This window comes from Hyla sarda, chromosome 1 (genome assembly GCF_029499605.1).
Source record: "Hyla sarda isolate aHylSar1 chromosome 1, aHylSar1.hap1, whole genome shotgun sequence".
Lineage (NCBI taxonomy): Eukaryota > Metazoa > Chordata > Amphibia > Anura > Hylidae > Hyla > Hyla sarda.
In genome coordinates, this window is record NC_079189.1 from 365,136,010 (window position 1) to 365,152,435 (window position 16,426).

General features: G+C 41.7%; 1 protein-coding gene and 1 long non-coding RNA gene across 3 annotated transcripts in view; one reads left to right on the forward strand and one right to left on the reverse strand.

Annotated features, from left to right (window-relative positions):
• The window catches only part of MAMDC2 (MAM domain containing 2), a 158,641-nt gene extending 144,582 nt beyond the window's left edge, over positions 1-14,059 (forward strand). For both annotated transcript variants that reach the window (XM_056523072.1, XM_056523074.1), the window contains 2 exons: positions 10,994-11,078; positions 13,648-14,059. In XM_056523072.1, coding sequence (XP_056379047.1) covers positions 10,994-11,078; positions 13,648-13,715 — 153 coding nt within the window. In that variant the 3' untranslated portion in view covers positions 13,716-14,059. The remainder of the gene's footprint in view (positions 1-10,993; positions 11,079-13,647) is intronic.
• LOC130275000 (uncharacterized) overlaps positions 10,192-16,426 on the reverse strand; it is a 30,762-nt gene continuing 24,527 nt past the window's right edge. Inside the window, exons 2-4 of the long non-coding RNA XR_008844666.1 lie at positions 12,580-12,685; positions 12,382-12,479; positions 10,192-10,293 (exon numbers count right to left, since the gene is read on the reverse strand). This is a non-coding gene — a long non-coding RNA (uncharacterized LOC130275000). The remainder of the gene's footprint in view (positions 10,294-12,381; positions 12,480-12,579; positions 12,686-16,426) is intronic.

A 16,426-nucleotide genomic window follows, 5' to 3' on the forward strand; every position in this document is an offset into this window, starting at 1 on the left:
GTTACAGAAAAGTGCACTGCACAGAATCGTAAGCCCCTAAAAGTTACAAAATGGAGGCTTTGTTTTTTCTGGTTTTGCGGTAGATTATGTAGTGAAATTATTGATGCCATTACAAAGTAAAATAAGGGTTCTGTAAATTGAAAGTATTATGATTTTTAGAAGGTGAGGAGGAAAAAAACGAAAGTGTAAAAATGAAAAAAACAGCGGTCCTTCAGGGGTTAAAACCTCTTAGTTATGTGAATTTATAAACATGTTCATGATGCACACAGCTCCCATCAGACAATGTAGGGATCATCTGTAACACCGTGAAGTTTTTTTTTAACTTTAGATTGTGCTTGAAGCTATTCATGGGGTTTCAATAAGAAGTGATGTTGAGCTTGATTATATCACATTTCCGAATATAAGCAGGTGTTGGCGCACTCTTATTAGATAACTTATGTCAATTTAACTACATCTCTATCCTCCCTTCTTTAGACGTACACTCTGTCTGCATCTACTCTTCATCCAACCTGCAAGTTACTGTGATCTACTGAACATCAGGTCTTGCAACCACCTTTAATAACCACTTGGACCATAGACACATTAGACCATACTTTTACTTGGCTCTGTTCTAAATCTTATGTTTCAAACATAGCCCTCCATATATCTGACCATACATTTTTTGCCCTCTTCTCTTCAAATACTTCCCCAGTCCAAACTAAGCACACACTCCTAGAGCATTATGGGTAGGGTCATACGTAAAGGATCCACAGCGTAATTTTACGCTGCGGATCCGCCGGTGACCCGACCCATTTTGTGCCTCCAGCAGTTGCCACCTCCTGTTCCCCCGCCTCGCTCCGCCCCTGGCCTGCTCTTTGCGGCAATCTGCCGCTATGGGCAGCCACACAGGGCACCTGCGACTCCGAGTCGCCAAGTCCACTCAGACATCGCAGAGCAGCTGCGATGTCTGAGTACACTGCACATGCGCAGTGCACTCAGACATCACGGCTGCTCAGCGATGTCAGCCGTGATGTCAGAGTGCATTCACTAACTTGCAGGCCCCCTGTGTGGCTGCTCATAGCAGCGGATTGCCACTGCGAGGAGGCCAGGGGCAGAGCAAGGCAGGGGAACAGGGGGTGGCAACAGCAGGAGGCACAAAATGGGTCGGGTCACCGGCGTATCTGCAGCTGCGGATCTGTTACGTGTTACCCTACCCTAAAAAAGATATCCAGCCAAAAGTGGTAAAAAAAAAAAAAACGTAAATAAGTTATATCAATAAGCTCATTATGACTCCACATGGCATCCCAGGTGATGTTTCCTGTGTGAGCTGCAGGGAAGGGCTGCTGTGAGAGTGAGCAGGGAGGGGCATGTGTTGCCCTCCAGCCAATCAGGGACACTCAAACACGGCACACTGAAGCTGTCAGCTCTCTGAGCTGGGGAAAAATGAGTGTAAAGTGTTGTCTATGGTAGACGCTAGTCATCAGTGTGATAAGATCTCCTGGACTTCCTGCCTGGATAGAAACTGGGTATGTGCTCAGTGAAGATTACACTTTACATTGCAAAGTTTTATAACTTTATCATGTGCAGCTATATAAAAGGTCATTTAATTTGGCGGCGGTTCTCCTTTAATCATCTTAACAATTTTCTCTGCCCCTCTTCTACCACTCCTCATCATATGATTTCTATGATACAGACACAGCCACTATATTCTTTAATGGGGTACTTTGGGGGGAAACATTTTTTTTAAATCAACTGGTGCCAGAAAATTAAACAGATTTGTAAATTACTTCTATTAAAAAATATTAATGCTTCCAGTACTTATCAGCTACTGTATGCTCCAGAGGAAGTTCTTTTCTTTTTGAATTTATTTTCTGTCTGACCACAGTGCTCTCTGCTGACACCTCTGTTCATGTCAGGAACTGTCCAGAGCAGGTTAGGTTTGCTATGGGGATTTTGTTCTGCTCTGGACAGTTCCTGATATGAATAGAGGTGTCAGCAGAGAGTACTGTGGTCAGACAGAAAATAAAAAATAAAAAAACAAAAACTTCCTCTGTAGTATACAGCAGCTGGTAAGTATTGGAAGAATTAAGATGTTTCAATAGAAGTAATTTACAAATCTGTTTACCTTTCTGACACCAGTTAATAAAATCAATTAAAAATTACATCACCCCTTTAACATCACAGTTACTGGTACTCTTTATTAGGTTGCCCTTCTAATATACAACAGAACATGACATATCAGTAGACAGCTCTTGCTCGTGGATTAGACATGACTGTGTGAAGTTACACACTGCTAGAGTTCTAGGCCCTATCTTCTTTAATCAGGACTTTTCCTGCCTTCATTTGTCCTACAATACCTTACTGGAAGAAGTAGTAAGATTCCCCTAACTAATCCACTTTGCATGGTCTTCTCCCACTGTTTCACCATACTCTCTGGGGCTCAACATGGTGCTGCCTACTTCTAAGTGACCTTAGTAGCAACCAGGAGACCTTCTCCTCTTAATGCTCTCTTTTGATGGCTCAACAGACAGACATCGATCTAATGGACAATCAGCTCTCCTAAGCACAATCTTCCTTTCTCAGCGAGCTGAAGGAAATGCTAGAGCAGACTTGGAAGCTCACATTTTTCATATTGCGACCAAGGGTGGACTGACCGGCCGGCCCAATCGGACGTTGTCCGAGGGCCCGGCCGGGTACAGGGCCCACCGCTGCTGCCGCTCTTGAAGATCCTGCGCCTACACAGAGGAGACATGACCTTCGCCCCCTGCTGCGCAGTACAGGTACCGATGACGTCACTCATCGGCGCCTGCACTGTGGAGGTAGGCAGACACAGGCCCCTGCTGCGCTCTGGAGGAGAAGATCACTGCGTGGGACATCAGGTGAGCATAATTTTTTTTCAACTTGGGAATGGGGGGGGGGGGAACTCCGCTGCCGACACCTACTGTGGGGGGACACCGCTGCCTGCACCTACTGTGGGGCGGACCCGCTGCTTGCACCTACTGTGGGGGGACTCCGCTGCCTACACCTAAGGTGGGGGGGACTCTGCTGCCTACATCTACTGTGGGGGGACCTCGCTGCCTACACCTACTGTGGGGGGACCCCGCTGCCTACACCTACTGTGGGGGGACCCTGCTGCCTACACCTACTGTGGCGGGACCCCGCTGCCTACACCTACTTTGGGGGGGACCCTGCTGCCTACACCTACTGTGGGGGGGGACCCCACTGCCTACAAAAACTACTGTGGGGGGGACCCGGCTGCCTACACCCACTGTGGGGGAACTCTGCTGCCTACACCGACTGTGGGGGAATACTTGTCTACACCTACTGTGGGGGAACTCTACTGCCTACACCTAATGTGAGGGACTATCTACTATGTTTCTGCCTAGGTAATATGGGGACAAACTATTAAACTAATAGGAGGGCTACCTACTACCTGCATAGGGGATTTTCATACAGGGGCAGCTAACAGGGGGCATAACTACCTACCTGGGGGACATTAACTACCTGGGGCATGATCTACTGGGGCCACTACCTCCTGGGGACATTACCTACCTTTAACTTCCATAAGCAACACCTTATTTTCTGTCCGCTAACACAAAATACTCTTATAGTGCCCCTCCCGAGACTAGACTCTGGATCCGCCACTGGGTGGAGGGGGGTGCGGCTACATACTTGACTAACAACCTGGCTACCTAACTTTATACCTGGATGCCTAACTACTTACCTACATACCTGGCTGCCTAACTTCCTACATACCTGGCCTTCATATATGGCTGCTTAAGTACCTAGCTAGTCACCTATCTACATATCTGACTTTCTGATCTACCTACCTATTTACCTGGCTACCTATCTATATGCCCTTTTACTGTGCAGGGCACCAAGGAGGGCATAATTTCAGTTTGTGGGCCTATAAATGGGAAGATTGTGTAGAGAAGGGGACGGCACTGGAAAATTGTAGAGTCTAACATGTTTGTCCTGCAGATGAGATCGATATGGCGGTCTGATACAGAGAAGAAAAGGAAAGAGGACGCCACTGATCAGAAAAGATGTAATTTGTCCCTTTATGTAACTGTAATCACTCATATGGTATACATATCGGGGGAGATTTATCAAAACCTGTCCAGAGGAAAAGTTGCCCAGTTGCCCATAGCAACCAATCAGCTTGCTTCTTTCATTTCTAACAAGGCCTCTGCAAAATGAAAGAAGCAATCTGATTAGTTGCTGTGGTCAACTGGGCAACTTTTCCTCTGGACAGGTTTTGATAAATCTCCCCCATCCTGTGTACAGCTGATATCTACCGCCATATGGTCTTGTGTATATATAATCACCTATATTGTATACAGATCCTGTATAGCATACTGGTCTGTATACAGTTTTATTTGGTACAGTATGGTGGTATTATCCAGTTATTGTGTGGTGGTATATATTTACTCATTGTATACTGGTATTATTGGTCATGGAAAATTATTTTCCCTACATTTAAGTGTTTCTTATATATAAAATTTAGTTTATTTTGTGTGTAGGGGTGATTGACGGATTTGGGTGGAATAGGGGCAGAAGTGTGACCAGCGGTGGAGCATCGCAGGGGGCCCTTGCTTTTTTGATCCGGTGGCCCTGAGTGTTGTCAGGCCGCCCCTGATTTCGACTCATAAGGAACAAGAAATTAAATGGTCCCTCTCTTATGTTACTGAGAGTGTTGCCTCCTTAAGCCAGAAGCACTCAGTTCTAAACTCAGATTACACTGCTCTAACCCTCTAAAGTAACATGCTACCATATTGAGGGACATTTAGGTTGACAATAGGTTGTCACGCCAACATAAATAAATGCCCTTCCAGAGTTGATCAGTGGAGACAAGTTTCCTTGGGTTGTCACCACCATCTTTGATTGGTACCTGGGCACCTCAGATAAGTCAACTATTGAATTAGACAGGACGTCCAGTGGTGGGCCTCTGTCGATTACATTTCTACCAGCAGAAAAAACTATCCCCTGTAAAGCCTGGGAGGATGTTCACATTAAGAGAATGACCATATTATGCTCCTTCTGTCCATTTTCAGTGGACTAAACTGTAGTTTATTGATCACAGGTATAATACACAGCAGAAGACATGTACTCCATTGTATAAATAATAATTGTAACAATAATAATCCTAATACGAATTTAGAGAGAGTTAATTGTTTCTTATCACGTTAGTACATGCCAACCTGCTTGGCGATCAAGAGTCACAGATGTACATACAATGGAGAAAGAATTGGAGATTTTCCTAGTCCTGATGATGGAAAATATAGGTTTTATGAAAGACAGGAGACAAACATTATGCAATAAACTTTATTTTACTGACTCAGCAAAGCATCAATATATAGAATACCGAGCAAAAATCTTTAGCACAACCAAACATGACATATCAGATACAGTATCCAATCAGAGTGTAGTACCATAGATAGTGTGCTGTAACTGTAGCTCCTCCTCTTTCTTTGCAAAATAACAGTAGTAGATAAGGACAGTCAATAACTGCAACTTGAAGGTAACAGGAAGATACAACAGGTAAGGTATCCATAAACTTCTTCAAAACAAATTGAAGAACTGAGGATGATCCATTGGTCATCGGAGATAAAGAACAGTCAATTCAAAAATAACAACAGGAAACTGGAAACTAAATCGGAGCTCCGAATGATAGATGGTATCCATAGTAATTTACAAGGTTAAAAAAATAGAAAATATAATATATATATATATATATATATATATATTTAAAAAAAATTAAACATAAGGGATGGGTTTAGTGGGAGGGATAATGTTTGTCTCCTGTCTTTCATAAAAATCTATATTTTCCGTCATCAGGACTAGGAAAATCTCCAATTTTATGACAAGACGGGAGACTTAACATTATGCAAGTTTAAAGCCTAAATAATGCATGACATCAAATAAGAATAATATATAATATCTAAATAAGAGACATAGAAACATGAGGTTCAGTCTAAAGTAAAAGGTCTTAAAAGTGGATTCAGAAGACCAATTGACTGCTTTGAGTAAATCGTCGAGAGAACCTCCTGATTGAACAAGTTTAGTAGATGCTGCACTCCTAGTGGAATGAGCACCAAAAACAGAAATGTCTATACCAGCAAGGGACATAGATCGTCTAACCCATCTGGCTAAAGTAGAAAATGAAACTGGAAGGTGGGGTTTACAATATTAAATAAGGAGTTGAGATAGAGATGGGCGGCGAAGAGTTAAAGTCTTAGATTCATAAGATTTGAGGCATCTAACCACGCAGAGTTTAGGTTGTTGAGAAAAAGTAGGATAAAAGATCTCGTGAATATTAGTTTTTGTGCGTCTATAAATAGTGAATATAACACTATGAGGTGAGTATTGTCTATGAGATATATCAAGAGCGCTAACGTCGGAAACACGTTTGATAGATATAAGACACAACAAAGAGGTAAGTTTGAAAGAAAGGAATTTCAAAGACAAGGAGTCATTATCTTCCCAAGAATTAAACAAGGATAGAAAGTGTTAAGGTATTTGGGACGAGAAGGATGTTTAAAACAAATCCCCTTAAAGGGTAGTTCCCACCAAGTACTATATAATCTAATATGTCCCTACTTAGTAGTAATCTAGCCCTAACCCCCTACCTGGCTTCAAAAATTTTTTAATCGCTTTAATAGAGCAGATTTAGTGCTTCTAAATCTGCTCTATAAAGCAGCGCAGGAAGGAAGCAGCGCTTCCCAACAGGCGTGACGTCACTGACGCCTTGCTGGGCGCTTGCTTCCGCCCTCATATTGTCTATGCATGAGTGTTATCTTATAGGGTGCCTCCAGCTGTTTCCCAACTACAACTCCCAGCATGCCATGATTGCTATTAGCTGTCAGGCCATGCTGAGAATTGTAGTTGTGAAACAGCTGGAGGCACCCTATTAGATAAATAACACTCATGCCTAGTGCTGGGCGGTATACAGTACCGGTATGAACCGGATACCATTTTTTTTCTCCCAGCCGTGTCACAACAATGCCTCCCGCGAGCGCTACCATCACCGCTAGCGGGGTCCCTGTGCCCACTAGCGGTGTCACAAGAATGCCGAGCGCGGCTCTGTTCCCCACCCTGTCAGCTCTCAGTGTACGGGAAGAGATTTAAAAGCCTCGCGCGTGGCTAACGTAGTACTGCGCAGGCGCAGCACTACGCAAATAGCGTAGGGCTAACTTAGGCAGCGTTAGGAGCCTGGCGTTAGCCCTACGCTATTTGCGTAGTACTGCGCATGCGCAGTACTACGTTAGCTGCGTGCGAGGCTTTTAAATCTGTTAATGAAAGGAAGAAAGGAGGTCCAGCACTGCAGTGAAGGCAGCTTTATTCAGTGAGAAGCACACGATAAAACACACTTTTAAATATGTTCCCGTACCCTGAGAGCAGGGACGGGGAACAGAGCCGCGCTCGGCATTCTTGTGACACCGCTAGTGGGCACAGGGACCCTGATCGCGTGGGGTTGGGGCGGCGGAGGATCAGCGCAGCAATGAGTGCGCGCGCTGCCTCTGGACAGGGTAACGGGGCGGGGCCGTGCGCGAGGCCAGTGGAGCTGGCCAATGCGTGCAGCCCCAGCTATCAGCCTGCTCGCTCTCGCCTGTTTGATTGACAGGCGGGAGCGAGCACCGCAGTGACTGAATTTTGACTCATTGCCAGGCTTAAATGAGTCAAAATTCTGTAGTGAAGTCACTGCCGAATGCATTCGGCCACTAGGACTTTTTTTAATTAAAGCACTTAAGTACTACAACATATCAATTTTTTGATATCATGACAGTGCCCATTTAAGGAGTCTGCAAACCAAAGGATGTTTGCCGATAGGGATAGAATTTAGAGAAGCGTGAAAAGAAGATATAGCTGAACGTTACAAATTCAAAGTCCTATAAGCCTTACCAGCATCAAAAGATTCCATAAGAGAATTTAGGATGTGGGCAATAGGTGTGTGTATGGGATCCAAATCCCATTGTGAGCACCAACGAGACCAAGCTTTCCAGGCTGATCTGTAAGCAGATCTGGTTCCTGGAGCCCAGGCTTCCGAAAGGAGATCTCTAGTTGATTGAGAAATCTCCTTGTCAAAACAGATTAGCCAAGCAACCAGAGGAAGTTTATTCGAAAGAATTAGCAGATGTGGGTTCCCGGAAGGATCCAGAAGAAGGTATTTCTTTAATGGCCTGGTCGCCAAAAAGTAGACGCTCAGCAGAGGTGGACGTTCAGGAGTGGCTAGGTGTGCGGATCTAATTTTAAAAGCACCAAACAACGGCGTTCGGCGCAGAAGGCAGCATTTGTGTTGCCAAAAAAGCATATAGCCCTTTGGGCCCAGTCCCTAAGTGTAGGGATATCAATAGGATCACCATATATTATGGATTTCTCGGTCATATCAAGGATTTTTGTCAACGGTCTTAATAAATCCAAGAACTTATTGGCAATACCCTTTTTTAATGTAAGATCCAGATTTGAATAAATATCTGACAAGGATAGGGTCCATGTCAGGGGTTTGAGCAGCATTAGATGGCAATGAAGGCGAGGGCATTCTGCCCATTGTTCATTACGAGCAGCCTTATTGAGACCTTTTTTAACCCAGGATGTAAGGTATTGGGCAACCTGTGAGTTGGGGACCCACTCCTCTGACCTGGGGTGTTTAATGTGCAACGGGTAAAAGAATCGTTTTCCCGTGCTATCCAAAATGTCAGACCCAATAGGTTCAGAAAATTCATCATCATCCCTGATACTTCCCTCCAAGTCCTCAGGACAATAGGATGGGTCATCTAAATCGGAATATTCAAAAGATAGGTAAACATCACCATCATACTCAACATAAGAGTCTGGTTAGCCACGTTTGGAGGCTTTTTGAACCCGATCAACATAGTCTTCCTCACGGGTGGAGGGTTTGGAGTGCTACTTTTTGGCACTAGTATTGTGGCAGCCGGATGGAAGCGTGCCTTTAACAGTGTCTTGGCCATCAGGTTTAGATATTAATTTCCTGTTTGTGAGAGGTGTGGCTGTCATTAAGGAAATGCTTGATATGCACAGTGGAGTTATCAGCAGAAACAAATTTATCAGGAGAGGCAGTGAGATTAACATGAGTAGAACTCTGAGCTGAGGACTGTGCAATAGCCATATTAACAGACTTAGCCATAGAATCACGCATTTCCGCCATAGCGGTTTTAACTGCACAATGCAATGACTGGGAGACAGAACGATCAACTAGATCTTGAATCTGGTTTCCAATATATATATATATATATATATATATATATATATATATATATATATATTAATACAAATAGCAAGTATATACTGCAGTAGTTATGTATATATCCCACTAAGTAGGATAATATTAATGATAAATAGTTAAATAATTCATAATATAGTTAATAAATATTTAATAAATTAAATAAATAAATATGAATAAATATGACTAAAATAAGTAATTCATGGGGAATATCTGAAGAGAATATAATAAGTTATGAGGTAAATATAATTAATATATCAACCAAAAGGGGAACATTTTTAGAGATGTGGATGTAATGAAGTAAACAAGCCACTGGGTGGCAGTATCAGACCAGAGAAAGAAGCCCAGGGATGACTAGTGAGGGAGGATGCAGAGCAGCGTATGGAGGCTGTGTCAGTGCTGAGGAGAACAAATCGTCTGACACAGGGGCAGGAAAATGCTTCAGGTGAGGACTAACTGAAGCGTGATCTTGCCAGACGCAGTGAATTAACACTGCGTCATCCAGATCAGGAAAGAGAGGCGCATGCTGCTGAAGCAGAGCGTGCGCTGAAGAAAACAGAGCAGAGGTAACGGAAACAAATTGTAAGCAAGCGGGGATAGTGGCGAGCGGCGAATAAATAAGGGAAACAATAGAAAAGATAAATGAGGGAGAAAAAGGCAGAAAATAATAAGGAAAAATGGGAAGATAAATGAATATCAGATAGGATATATCTATTTAAGGAATAAGACAAAGTAATAATAAATACTTTATTATAGACAAATATACATATGATTAAAGAATACAAACGTGTAGTGGATACAGCACCAAAAAGCTGGAGACTTAAATCTTGATGGAGTCCGACTTTATTCCCTCCCCAAAATGCAACGTTTCGGCAACAAACTGCCTTTTTCAAGCAGTTTGTTGCTGAAACGTTGTATTTTGGGGAGCGAATAAAGTCACTCTCCATCAAGATTTGAGTCTCCAGCTTTTTGGTGCTGTATCCACTACACGTTTGTATGCTTCTCCGGGCTGGCATTCCTGGATGATTACTTGCACAGCTGTGAAGTCCAGTGCTGTCTCTTCAACACATTTCCTACGAATAAAGAATAAAACAATGAGGAATAATAGACAAAAGGATGATTAATAAGAAATAAATATATATATGATAAAAGGTGGAGGGAAAAAAACGGTACTTATCCTTCTTCTGAGCAGCAAAGAAAGAGGAGGAGCTACAGTTACAGCACACTATATCTATGGGACTACACTCTGATTGGATACTGTATCTGATATAAGTTTATTGCATAATGTGAAGTTTCCGGTCTTGTCATAAAATCAACAGTTATACAACAGCTGTATCAGCTAATTATTGGACATTTTAAAATACTAGACCCAGGTAGTTAGTTAACCCATTGGTGATGTGAATTAAAGTGGTAGTCCTAACTTCTTTCTTAAAAACTAGTCAGAGAGGGGTTACTTCCTTTCTTCCCTTGGCGTTTCCGGGTTTGGGTAAGGGATGTCACATGCCTGCTTTGCCAATTGCTTCAGCCGTGGATTGGATGAGCAAGCATGTGAAGTCATGAAACGTGACAAAAAGCGTAGCTCCATCATAAGGCAGAATGGGGAAGGTAAAAGAAACGCTCTTTTTATTACTTAAGCATCTCCTAACTCGTTTTTTTTTTCTTTTTAAAAGAAGTTAATCGCCAGACTACCCCTTTAAGGAACAAGTTCAGGATACTCAGAACTTCCCCAATCAGGTTTAGCTGATGTAATAGTGTGTATTTTCTTTATCTTAGATTGTGTTTGAAGCTATTCGTGGGATTTCAATAAGAAGTGATATTGCACTTGATGATATTACATTTCAAAATAAACCATGTGGAGGTAAATATTTATTGCTTATAGAACGTATTTAAAATAAATGTTGCAGCCATGAAAAAAAGATGGCACAGTGGACAAATGAGTCAGAAGTGCTATTATCAGAAAGATTCACCCTTTGTCAGTTTTGCTGCCTGAAAATGAGTCCATACTGATTACACAACCTCAGTTCACCTGTCTATAGCATATGGTATGGGAATAAATCCACATATGTATGAACTGCTCGGCAGAAAGTCCAGAAAATTTGAATAACCTAAGGCCTGTTGTCTGACACTAATAAAAATAAATAAGTCAGTTGGCTGGGGAGGAATTAAAATCTCATCCAACAAGTGACAAGTTATATTTTGTAACTTGGAAATTCCTTTATTTAATATTTTACATTTTTTTTCATGTAGAAGCGGGGAGTCCCATCGGCAGACCCTCATGATCATACATATTTGGATAGGCGATAAGATGTCTAGGGGCGAAGTACCCCTTTAGTCAGATAACATTAAAATTGTAAAACCCTCACAAAAATTAAAGGAAATCTGTCATCAGATTCACCCGCACTAAACCTGTTACACAGGCTTGTAGTGCGGGTGATCCTGATTAAAACGCTTCTTACCTGGTTAAAAATGGTTCAGCGCTTCTTCAGATATCTATATCTTTAGTTTTCTGTTATTCCCTGGCTTGGGACTCAGTGGGAGGTGTTATCATCTCGGACTCGGCTACACGTCATTCTAGCTGGGCGGAGCGGCCGCCCGGCTCATGAATATTCATGAACTTATCCTCATAGTCTAACTCCTTTTTCGAGGTCTGGTGTGGAGGGCTGCGCATGCGCCGCGTTCAATACACCCGGAAGCGGCGTTCTCCCCCCTGGCTTCACTCGAGCTGCGGCCTAATAAAAGTAAGAAGACGGGCTGCATGAGTGAAAAGCCGGGGGGAGAATGCCGCTTCCGGGTGTACGGATATAGATATCTGAAGAACAGCTGAACCATTTTTAACCAGGTAAGGAGCGTTTTAATCAGGATCACCCAGACTACAAGCCTGTGTAACAGGTTTAGTGTGGGTGATTCTGATGACAGATTTCCTTTAAACTTTTTAAGTTGTAGTTTTGTAACTATTTTACACAAGTAGCTAAAATCTATCTGGATATCACCAGCGCTGGAATGGATTGAATGGAGTATATATCTCTAGCTGCAGCAAAGCCAAATCAGCACACGTCCCCGTATGTTGTGCAATAAGTGGAGATACAAAAGATATATATTAGTGGTATGCGCTGCTGGAGATGGTGTGTTGTTAATACAGAGAGAGAAAAGGGAAAACATACCTGTTTCTGTAGGACAGAAGGATGTTTCAGTACTGACACTTTACTAGGAAACAGGTGTCCAGATTAGTGCTGGAGGTTAGACTGAAGGCTTGATTGAGCTGAATTAAACGTACAAGAAAGTGGATTGTTGTTAATGGATGGTCTATAATGCTTACTGTATATACTTATAGATGTACTGCTGATATGTTGGTCCCGTACCTTATGCAGCTCAGCAGCAATTGTGTGTGTTAGTGCCGTCTGTGTGGCTGGTTGCTCTGGGTGATGCCCGTTCAGATAAATAGATTATTGCCTACTGCGTGTGTTTCTAAAAAACAGCAAAGTTAGAGGGCTATAAGCAACAAAGTTGGAGGACCATAAGTGGTTTTTGCAAGTGTGCTTGCAAAAACCAGTGCATACCACTAATATATATCTATTTTACACAAATATTTATGGTAAATAAAGTTGGTACATAACTCAGGTAGCCTTAAAGTGAATCTGTCAGCAATTTTGTGGTAGCAAAATTGGTTACAGTCCTAAATAGCCACAGGAAGGAAGACAAAGATAATTTAATGTAGTAGCTTTAACATGTATTATAAACCAGATACAAATGAGTGAACATGAAGTCGGCTACTACTCATTAGTTTACCACAACAGATCGTACAGGTAGCAGGTGTTAACATTGGAAACTATCGGAGATGCTCTGCAAACATTGGTATAGTTCCATGGGTCTCTGGGAACCCCGAGCCCCGTATAAACTATAATCAATATAGTTAATAGAAAAGCGGCACTCACCAGGTTAGGTAGGTAAAATCCTGAATTCTTTATTGTTTCATCTTTAAAATCATGCAGTTAATCAGACATAGAGAAGTGTGAAGGACAGGGACAGTGGTAGTTACTTTGCGCGTGTCTTGTGCTTCTTGAGGCTCAAGAAGCACAAGACACCCGCAAAGTAGCTACTGCTGTCCCTGTCCTCTACACTTCTCTATGTCTGCTGAACCGGATGAATTTTAAAGATGAAACAATAAAGCATTCAGGATTTTACCTACTTAACCTGGTGAGTGCCGCTTTTCTATTAACTATATTAATTACAGCTCTAAGATGTATACCTGTCCTGGATCCAGTGCCTTCTCTGTCTTTCCTGAGAGGGAACATAGACCTTGACTTATATAACTGTAAATGTTACATTATAAATTATAAAATATGTCATATTGTAGATCTGCTAAAATTAAAGTTTAATGGACTTGTACAAATTTGTAATTTTTTTAATTCCTATTTTTATATTTACAGACTTTGAAGACACCGGGGCAATACAGTCATCTGGATATTTAGAAGATTTGAATGAAATTGATTTCTAATTCAGGATACTGTTGACTTAAGAACTAGTGAAACAGACATTTGTCACTTCAGAAACTGCACAGTAAATAGTCTTTGACAGCAAACTGAAGAATGTTTAAATGCATATTTACAGAAACCAAACACAAACTCAGAGCACTAGTGTTCTCCGACAACAAATCTACTCAGGGCTAGATATATTACAAATGCAATTACACATTTATTGTCAGTAGTAATAATAATTATAATGCGGTACAGCTTTTTTGCCACCATTCTCACTGTAATATAATTGTGTGTATGCGAGTGTGTCTGTGTGTAATTAATGTGTGATAATTGTTAACACAGGAATTGAAAAAATAAAATTTTCCCAATAAAAAATATTTTTCTTTGTAGTTTTTATGATCAATATGATTTTATGATTAATTTTAACTATCCAGATATAGATTGGGGTCCGGGGTTGGCTAAAACTACAAAGGGGAGAAAATTCCTAAATTTATTGCAGGATAATTTTATGGGCCAGTTTGTGGAGGACCCAACAAGAAGTGATGCCTTGTTGGATCTGATCATTTCCAACAACGCAGAGCTGGTTGGTAATGTAACTGTGCGGGAAAACCTTGGTAATAGCGACCACAATATAGTTACTTTTGACTTAAAATGTAGAAAACAAAGACAGGCGGGGAAGGCAAAAACATATAACTTTAAAAAGGCAAACTTCCCTGGGCTGAGAGCTGCACTACAGGACATAGACTGGGGGGAGGTGTTGTCAAATACTGATACAGAAGGTAAATGGGACATCTTTAAATCAACTCTAAATAACTATACAGCTAAATATATACTAAAGGGGAACAAATATAAACGATTAAAACTAAATCCTACATGGCTGACACATGATGTTAAAAGAGCAATAAACAACAAAAAAATAGCCTTCAAAAAATACAAATCTGATGGGTCAGCTATAACATTTAAACAGTACAAAGAGCTTAATAAAATCTGTTAAAATGTAATAAAAACAGCAAAAATTCAAAATGAGAGTCAGGTGGCCAAAGAAAGCAAAACTAATCCTAAATATTTTTTTAGATCTATAAATGCAAAAAAACCAAGGACAGAGCATGTAGGACCCCTTAATAATGATAATGGGGAGGTTGTCACGGGCGATCAAGAGAAGGCGGAGCTACTGAATGGGTTCTTTAGTTCTGTATACACTATGGAAGAAGGAGCTGACATTGGCCAGGTCAGTGCTGGTAACACATCATATAATGTACTGAACTGGCTTAATGTAGAGATGGTACAAGGTAAGTTAAGTGATATAAATGTAAGCAAATCTCCAGGGCCGGATGGACTACACCCAAGAGTTCTTAGAGAGGTAAGTTCAGTAATATCTGTACCCCTGTTCATGATATTTAGAGATTCACTGGTGTCTGGTATTGTGCCAAGGGACTGGCGCAAGGCGAATGTGGTGCCAATCTTCAAAAAGGGCTCTAGGTCTTCCCCAGGAAACTATAGACCAGTAAGTTTAACGTGCATTGTGGGTAAATTGTTTGAAGGATTTATAAGGGATTACATACAGGAATACATAGGGGATAATTGTATTATAAGTGATAGCCAGCATGGGTTTACTAAGGATAGAAGTTGTCAAACCAATCTAATTTGCTTTTATGAAGAGGTGAGTAGAAGCCTTGACAGAGGAATGGCTGTGGATATAGTGTTTCTGGATTTTGCTAAAGCATTTGATACTGTTCCTCATAGACATCTGACAGGTAAGTTAAGGTCTTTGGGTTTGGAAATTCTAGTTTGTAACTGGATTGAACACTGGCTCATGGATCGTACCCAGAGAGTGGTGGTCAATGATTCGTACTCTGATTGGTCCCCGGTAATTAGTGGTGTACCCCAAGGTTCAGTACTGGGCCCGCTGTTTAATTTATTTTTTCAATGATATAGAGGATGGTATTAACAGCTCTGTTTCTATCTTTGCAGATGACACCAAGCTTTGTAGCACGGTACAGTCTATAGAGGATGTGTATAGGTTATAAGATGACTTGGATAGACTAAGTGTCTGGGCATCCACTTGGCAAATGAGGTTCAATGTGGATAAATGTAAAGTTATGCATCTGGGTACTAATAACCTGCATGCGTCGTATGTCTTAGGGGGGATTAAACTGGCAGAGTCACTGGTAGAGAAGGATCTGGGTGTACTTGTAGATCACAGACTACAGAATAGCATGCAATGTCAGGCTGCTGCTTCCAAAGCCGGCAGGATATTGTCATGTATAAAAAGAGGCATGGACTCGAGGGACAGGGACATAATACTCCCCCTTTATAAAGCATTGGTACGGCCTCACCTGCAATATGCTGTTCAGTTTTGGGCACCAGTCCATAAAAGGGACACTGTGGAGCTGGAAAGGGTGCAGAGACGCGCGACTAAACTAATCTGGGGCATGGAACATCTTAGCTATGAGGAGCGATTAAAGGAGTTACAATTGTTTAGTCTTGAGAAGAGACATTTAAGGGGGGATATGATAAACGTATATAAGTATATTAATGGCCCATACAAAAAATATGGAGAAAAACTGTTCCAGGTTAAACCCCCCCAAAGGACGAGGGGACACTCCCTCCGTCTGGAGAAGAAAAAGTTTAGTCTCAAGGGACGACACGCCTTCTTTACCATAAGAACTGTGAACTTATGGAACAGTCTACCTCAGGAACTGGTCACAGCAGGAACAATTAACAGCTTTAA